This window comes from Octopus bimaculoides, chromosome 3 (assembly GCF_001194135.2).
Source record: "Octopus bimaculoides isolate UCB-OBI-ISO-001 chromosome 3, ASM119413v2, whole genome shotgun sequence".
In the NCBI taxonomy this organism is placed as follows: Eukaryota; Metazoa; Mollusca; class Cephalopoda; order Octopoda; family Octopodidae; genus Octopus; species Octopus bimaculoides.
In genome coordinates, this window is record NC_068983.1 from 106146012 (window position 1) to 106154848 (window position 8837).

Consider the following 8837-nt stretch of genomic DNA (forward strand, 5'->3'; position numbering starts at 1 on the left):
CATATGACATCAGGACAGTATTCAAAGGTAATACAACACTTCGCAAATATCTCCTTTGAGTAAAACCACCAATAGAAGAGAATATGACCAAGAACTGCGTGTACTCCATCCTATGCAGCTGTGGTAGGTTATATAAAGGTGAAACATGCCGCCCCTCAAATTAGGGTAGAGGAACATCGCAAAGCTGTGACACGGGGAGATATTGATAAATTGGGTATAGCTGATCATGTATGGAAAAATGGAGACCACCTCCCCCTGTGGGATGAAGTTAAAATAATAAACAGAGAACACCACTGGAAGATATGAAAACTAAAAGAAGCAGCACATATGCTAGGACATGACAACCTCCTAAGCAGACCGAGTGCAGATATGAACAGCATATGGGAACCGGTATTAAGGAAGAATAAGAGAATATTAGATTTATAAGCCCTAAAATTCACTCCATAATTGCCCATGGGCATATGGCATAGTGGTTAAAAGCTACTAACCCCAAGATTCCGAGTTCAACCTGAATAATAATAATAACATTGAAAAATACCTTAGGAATGAGAATCCAGGTTTGAAATTTCCCCAAGACACTTGATGAAGGCTGGAGGGTATATCAGCTGAAACGTTGTGTTAACAACAAACAAGATGAGGACAAATATCCATCAAATGTAAATAATGTACATAATTCCTCATCTCTTAAATATAGAACTGTATTAGCTAAACTGTTCTGATGTTTCAGGATCGACCCACATCTGAAAGACTGAAATTCACTTTCAGATAATGGGACAGTACTGAAGTATCAGATCCTGCTATGTGTCTCTCAGCAAACCAGCTTGTCCAAATTCATGACCTTCACTATATAATTTCTTCTAATCCAGGCCACTGCCAGTTAGAATGGTCTGCTTTTAGAATGACTATTTTTCCTTTCTTTGTTTTTACTTGTTTAAACTTCAGCAATCTAACGTTGGATTCAGCTTGCAAAAGAATGTGGCCATGTAAGTATGAAGCTGTCTACAAATTTTATTGTAAAATTGATATCAGTGATAATTGTAGTGATAAAAAAAGCAGACCATAGCTATCACTTTCAAGCATGTGATGGCTATGGTAGCATGTAACATATCAGTTAAATTAAATACTAAGTGATTTAGCATGATTAAAGTGTGGCTTTTATTTAGTGTTAAGTGAGTGAACATAATTAATGCTAAAGTTTTTATTTGTACTGTTTTCAGTAATGAAACAAAGGTGCAGGAACTTGATATTGTGCTGATAGTGACTGCAAGCATTAGATGTACAATTGGAATCTCAAACAAGACATTTCCTCTGAAGTGGTAGTTTATAGGATATACATTTTCCTTCTTTTTTTTTGGGGGGGGGGGTATGAATAACATAATCAGACCATGAGAAACTGAGTTGGAAATAGGCAGAAAGTTTAAAAAACTGACATTATTATTATCATTCATAAGCTAAGGTGGTGAGTTGGCAGAGTTGTTAGCACAGTGGACAAAATGTTTGGTATGTTCTGTGTTCAAATTCCACTGACATTGACCTTGTTTTTTATCCTTTGAGGGTTGATGAAATAAGTATCAGTTGAGCACTAGGGTTGATGTGATTGACTTGTCCCCTCCCCCAAAATTTCAGTCCTTGTGCCTATAATAGAAAGGATTATTATCATTCATAGGAATTTTTTTAACATATAAATGGTAAATGTTAAAAGTTATGATAGTTTATAATAATGAAATATAGTTTGTAAAGTAGCATGTTTTGTAATAAGGTGGATGACTTGTGTTGTGTGCAGTATTGATCCACATCAAGAGTGACAACTTCTCAAGTTGTTAGATTGCGGTCTTATATCAGTTCTCTGAAGCCTAATATCTTGTCTCTATTGTCAGTATATTGTTACAGCTTCTTGCGTTACTAATGAAGATATTGAATCAAAATGATACCATTTCTTTTTCCCTTGTAAGCACAAATGGATGGTTTTGCGTTGGAGTAGTTATTTTTATAGCTGGATGCTCATTCTGCTGCTAACCATTCAACTGTAAAGTAGGTGAAGAACCTTTTCTTTTTAAGTGTCGTGCTCTTATGTAGGCTTAGCAAAGCTGATCCCTCATCAGGATATAACCACTGAAGTTGAACTCTACAATACATGCTAATGAAACCCATTGATTTTATAGCGAAACTGTTGTTTACAGTAGTGAGTCGGTGCTTCTTCATGGTACCTATTACAGCTATGTTCACTGAGTCAGTTTGAGAATTAAGTCACTTAAGCATAAACTTGGTTCAATGCCAGTGATAGTTTATACTTTTGGTTGATAAGCTAACACACTCTTAATGTGATCATCTGCAACTCTCTAGTGGTTGATAAATATCTGGCTAATTTGAAAAGTCTGTTATAAACTTGCAATCTGTCTTAGGAGAAAAATATTTCTCAAATGTCACGAAAGCTGGAATAAGCTCCTGGGTGTGTAGGTCAGGCATGGCTGTAACTAAATGGTTCAGCAAAAAGAGACCAACAAAATTAGTACTGGAGCCGATTTGTTTGACTACACCCTCCAAGGTGGTGCTCCAGCATGGCTGTAATCCAACAACTAAACCAAGTAAATAATAAAAAGATATATGATGGCAAGATATTTTGCATCTTGAAAGTTAGGTATATTTGTGCTTTCAAAGTTTAACAATAAACTTGTTTTGTTTTTTGTTTTTTTTTAACAAAGAAACTATATCATTCCTAATTTTGTGTTTCATATTTTTTAATTTGAAGGTTTATAATTTATCATTTTGTTGATTATTTCCAGGTTGATTTGTCTTCTACTTTAAACTATGGCAAATATTACTTTGAGCGAAGAAGAACTGTGTGAAATTTATGAAACAGGGATTCAGCTTGCAAAAGAATGTGGACATGTAAGTATGAAGCTGTCTACAAATTTTATTGTAAAATTGATATCAGTAATAATTGTAGTGATAAAAAAAGCAGACCATAGCTATCACTTTCAAGCATGTGATGGCTATGGTAGCATGTAACATATTTTTGCTAATTGCTTTTTAGGTGCCTATGTAGTTAGTGAGCAAAGACACTCTATTGACCCTCCCACTCCTTGACTCAGCAAAACATTGAGGATGTGATAGCTGGATGGAAAAAAGGGTTGCACCGGCACTTGGCTGGTACCCAATTTTATTGAAGTTAGATTGATGCAATGTGAAATGAAATACTTCACTCAAGGACAAACTGCACCACTTAGGCCTGGAATTGAACCCTTGACCACACAGCTTCATAATTGTAGTGATACTAACAGCATATTAACTACAATCACAGGCAGTATCTTTGTTTACAAGAAGATGCTTTACTTCTTAGATAACTTTGCCATTATTAGTTTATTAAAACCTGAAGCTTAAAATATAGCTTATAAAAGCAACATGATTTCATGTTATTTAATTCTAGGCTTTGTTTAACCCTTTTCTTACCTGCCCACCTAAGACTGCCCCTAGTTCAATGATTCAAACTCATTGTTTTACAGAAATCTAATTTAAAACCTGCCATCAAAAGTTTGTGTTGATTTAAATCTGAAACACCTACTTAATGACGTCAAATAGCATCATCATCATCATCATCATCATTTAACGTCCATTTTCCATGCTGGCATGGGTTGGACGTTTCGACTGGGGTCTGGGAAGTCAGGAGACTGCACCAGGCTCCAGTCTGATCTGGCAGTGTTTCTACAGCTGGATGGCCTTCCTAATGCCAACCACTCTGAGAGTGTAGTGGGTGCTTTTTTATGTGCTTCCGGCACAGGGGCCAGAAAAGGTTGGCATTGACCACGGTCGGATGGTGCTTTTTACATGCCACCGGCATGGAAGCCAGTCAAGGCAGCGCTGGCATTGGCCACGCTCGGGTGATGTTTTTTATGTGCTACTGGCATGGAGATCACAACTACAATTTCCATTTGAATGTGATTTGATTTGATTTTGATGTACTTGACTCAAAAGGTCTTCTCAAGCACGACATGTCACCCTACGATCCAAGGTACTCTTGAGTGGGCTGGTTATGCAATGTCAAATATATTTTAGCAAATACCTCATTATTTTCAAAATTAATTGGAACAAAAGCAAGGAATTTCAACAGAAATATGGTAACAAAAAGGTTAATGGATAAAACCAAATTTTCTCTAATTGATTTTCTCTTCCAAAGAATTATTGTCTGTCAGTTTACAATTTTTATTTTCTGCTGATACTAACAAAAGAAAAGAGAGAAAAAAAAGATTGAAAATTTAATCTCATTTTTAGCACTTGAAATGGGACAGTTAAACAGACTATGGATTCAAAATACATGAATTTAAATAAAACCTGTCACCAGTATTGCTTGCAATTTACCATTAAAAATGTATGTTATTTGTGAAAACTAACTAAAATTTGTGATTATTCTCACTATTAACTGGTCAATGTAAGGAAAGTTATTCAACTGCTTGAACAACTTCAGAAAAATTTACAGATATATTGAAACATTCATGTAAATATACAAATATGTTAAACAATAAATTCTTGGAACCTTGATAAAAATAAATGTAGAACCCCTTGCTCAGTTTCTGATTCACTGGAATTAAATTTAACAGGTGCTGTCCTGCTGACCAAAACATGCTCTCTCTTGTAAAATACTGACAACTGACATATTTTCTATTTCAGATGATTAAAGAATGTTTTTACCGAGACAAAAAAGTGACAACAAAAGCCTCTTATGCTGATCTTGTTACTGAAACAGACCAAAATGTGGAGAAATTTTTTACTAAAGAGATAAAAAAACATTATCCAGGACATAGGTAAGATACTGTGGTAAAATAATTATCTCCCTGAAATGTCACTGTTATATCTTAATCATATGACGAAGTGAAAAAACCTGAAAGGAGCATTTTGCATCCTAAATAGTGGTGTAGTCCTGTAGGAACGTGTGAGAATGGTGTTCCCTTACTTTTTTGGAGAGTGGGAATGGTGTTGCTTCACTATTTCAAATAAATTCAATTTTAAATTGTCTAATGCTTTGGGTGAATTACTGAATTACTGAGGTAATGCTTGCTCATAAACTGAAAACATAGCCCTCCAAAATTGGAGACTTGGGTCCATCATTATGAGGCAGAATCCAAAAGACAAAGTATGGAGTGAAAACATCCTGGCTTGCTAGGGACGAAGAAATTCAAGAATCAGTCTTTCACAGGAAAGTTGATGCTTACCCTTTTTTGGGACTCAAAAGGGCCTATACTGGAAGACTACCTGGAAAAGGGGTATATGATCAACAGTGTAAGATACAGTGTTTTGCTGGCCAACAAACTGAAGCCAGCAATTAGCACCGAATGCTGAAGCCTATTGTCGACGAAAGTTTTGTTGTTGTATGACAATGCACACCCACACATGGCTGCCCAGACCGTTGAAACCATTAACCAATTGGGTTTTGAGTTGCTGGAATACTCTGCCTACAGCCCAGGTCTTGCCCCTTCTAACTATCATATCTTTGGATCACTCAAAAATGGCTTACGAGGTTGTCAATTTCCTACGGATGAAGATGTGAAGGAACCAGTACATAAATGGTTGCATGACTAACTGAAAACTTTCTTCTTGGAGGGAATATGTAAGTTTGTGGACCGCTGGACCAAGTGCATCGAAAAGGAAAGAGACTATATAGAAAAATGATGTAATTGTTTATCCCTTTCTTTTGTGTATATATTGAAAAAACAAAAGTGTGTATCATTTTTAACTCTCCCTCATATATTAATGTTTGTTTTTACGTTCAGTTGTATATATGTACACACATACACACACATGCAACAGGCTTCATTCTGTTTTCATCTACCACATCCACTTATGAGGCTTTGATCAGCTGAACCTGTATTCACTATTGTACTGGATTGCAATACATGCTACATATTTTATTATCATCGTCATCATTATTTTCACATTCACTTTTCTATGCTTGCATGTGTTGGACAGAGTTTATTGAAACAAATTTTCTCTAGTCAGATGCCATTTCTGTCAGCAAAACTCATGGCTAGACATATTTTCTCAGACCATTGGAAATGAATGACACTACTTGTAAGACGGTAACACTCATTTACAACTAAATCTTCTAGTCATTTGCAATCCATTTACAACTATCACATGATGTCTCTTGAGTGCTACTGGTAACATGTAACCCAGTAATAACCTGTCACATGGTCAGGTCATTGGCAACTAAACTAGTAACCTCACCAAGTGAAGAGGGTGATTTATTGGACATCCTGCAAGCCAAAATACGAAACCTGTCAAAGGGCAGTGGAACTCAAGAGAGTCAATGGCTTCCCATTTAATGTTTGAAGCCATGTGGCCTAGTGGTCAGTGTGTTGCACTCATGATTGCAAGATCATGTGTTTGATTCCCAGACAAGCTGTGCATTGTTTTCTTGAGCAAATCACTTCATTTCATGTTGCTTTGGTCCACTCAGCTGTAAATGAGCAACCTTGTGATGGATTGGTGTATAAGGGTAAGATGGTGACTCAGGAAAATCACCCAAATGGCAGTTTCGTAGAGCACATTTTGTATTCAGCAGCCAAAAAGTTGAAGGGTGATGATAATGATGATAATAATGAAATAAGGAGATACTGGCACTCACTCACTCTCTCTCTCTCTCTCTCTCTCTCTCTCTCACACACACACACAAATATGGCATGTTTCTTTTGGTTTCTGTCTACTAAATCCAGTCATGAGGTTTTGGTTGGCCTGAGGTTATAGTAGAAGATACTTGCCCAAGGTGCCAAGTGGTGGGACTGAACCTGAAACCACGTGTTTTGGTAACTAACTTCTCAACCACACAGCCACAACTGCACCTGTATGCCATGCATGCACTTACATGCTACATTATTCAGTACCAGTTGTTATTCTATATCATTCATACTACTTTGTACTCTAACATACCACACACACTTAATATATTATCACAGACTCTTCATACCACTCATACCAGTGATTACTTTATATAAACATCCTTCTTTTTTTTTTATATCTTTTGATAGTGTCATTGGAGAAGAAACCACAGCTGATGGTAAGAAAATTGAGTTTACTAATAATCCAACATGGATCATTGATCCAATTGATGGGACTACTAACTTTGTACATAAGTGAGTATAACATTCCTATAGTTACATTAACTGACCGTTCTGGTTACTAACTAACTAACTGACTGACTGACCTCATACCTATTGGCTAACACTGTGCTCACTGACTGGTTTTATAGTCACTCAGTGAGTGGAGCACATGTTGTTACAGTATGTTGTTTAACCACAAGTCAACCTCAATGGAGTTATCTCATGATTAAAAGCATTACAGCTGTGACCATCTCATCTTTTTTGCATATCTAATATTATTATCCAATGTGTCCTTGTTTTAAGATAATATGATTTTTAAAAAATTAGCTGCTATTACTAGCAAGTCATTTGTAGAATATACTTGTGTGAGATGTATTTTGATAGTCAAAAATAAAAGAAGTGACCTGCATTTGGCTATGTTTCATATTTTACTTGACTTGAGATTAAAAAATTTTTTTTATAGTAATGGGAATTATAAATTCTTTCTAATATAGCCAAAAGGCCTGAAATTTTGAAGAAGGGGCCTAGTTTATTACATCAATTGATATGTATTTGACTGTCAATTGGTATGTATTTTATTAACCCCCAAATGGATGAGAGGCAAAATTGACCTCAGTAGAATATGGGCACAGAATGTAAAGCTGGTAGGAATGTCACTAATTTGTCCAGCATGCTAATGATTCTGCCGGCTCGCTGCCTTTATGGGAATTATAAATGGGCAAAATGAATTTGGTAGATGCATAGTAAAATCAATATTTCACGATAAGACATTAACATCTTCACCTGGAAAGGTAGTTGATGTTATAAATATTTACCCTTTTGTAGTAGTTGTTTAGTTCAGTTTAGAGTTAGGACAAAAATCATGAGGAATTCTATCCAATGTTCCAGTGACTCTGCCAATAGCCAGTATCTGATGTCTTATATTCTCTTATAGTCTTAAATTCTATATTGTTTTTTTTTTTTTTGCTTTAATTTAATCTTTCATTGTACCTTGATGCAAGTGTGGGAGGATGGGAAAACTGGTTAGTGTGGAGACAATGTGTGCATGTGTGTGTAATTGTTAGGTGGGTACTATGAAAATATGTATGTGAGAATGTGAGAGCAACTCTGTGTGACAGTTATCTAATCATATTTAGTTAAAAAAAAAAAATCAATGAAAATTGGTAAATGATAACCAGTATATAGCATTATTCTTCTTTCTACTAAATTAGTGAACTCATAACTGGAATTAACTTTTTATATTTCTGAATAGAATACCATACACATGTATTTCTATTGGATTGACAGTCAACAAAGAGGTAAGAGAATATTTATCATTCATCATTTATTTTGTTAAATTTTCATGTTGACAATCTCTTTCATATTTTTCCTGCATTTTTTATTTCCTTCTCAATATATGTATGTGTGTTTGTGTGTTTATTACATTTCTTCAAGAAGTGGGGCAAATTTAATAAACATGTATTCTACTAAAAAGTATTAAGTAATTCTTCAACTTAATGTTTAATAATTATTATAACTTGACATAAAAACAAACATTTACACAGACAGATTGATCGATCAAAACAGTTTGATACAAACTCCTTGGTATTCCGAAAGGAGTTTGAATCAAACTCTTTTGATCTATATACATGTAACTCCCAATAAATGTGTTGAGTGCCCTACTTTTGTTTGTCCACTCATTCGTGTATGTGTGTGTGTATATATATATATACAATTGCAGTGTAGAAGGTGTTTATAAACCATTTA

The 8837-nt window shown here is 35.3% G+C and overlaps 1 protein-coding gene across 6 annotated transcripts in view; it reads left to right on the plus strand.

Moving 5' to 3' along the window:
• LOC106879894 (inositol monophosphatase 1) overlaps window positions 1-8837 on the plus strand; it is a 39201-nt gene that overhangs the window by 21368 nt on the left and 8996 nt on the right. For 5 of the 6 annotated variants that reach the window (XM_014929637.2, XM_014929636.2, XM_014929635.2 and 2 more), the window contains 4 exons: window positions 2784-2889; window positions 4666-4799; window positions 7020-7124; window positions 8344-8389. In XM_014929637.2, the coding sequence (XP_014785123.1) occupies window positions 2809-2889; window positions 4666-4799; window positions 7020-7124; window positions 8344-8389 (366 nt within the window). In that variant the 5' untranslated portion in view covers window positions 2784-2808. Of the gene's footprint in view, window positions 1-878; window positions 984-2783; window positions 2890-4665; window positions 4800-7019; window positions 7125-8343; window positions 8390-8837 lie in introns of those variants that run through there. The other variant, XM_014929638.2, reaches the window with a different exon arrangement.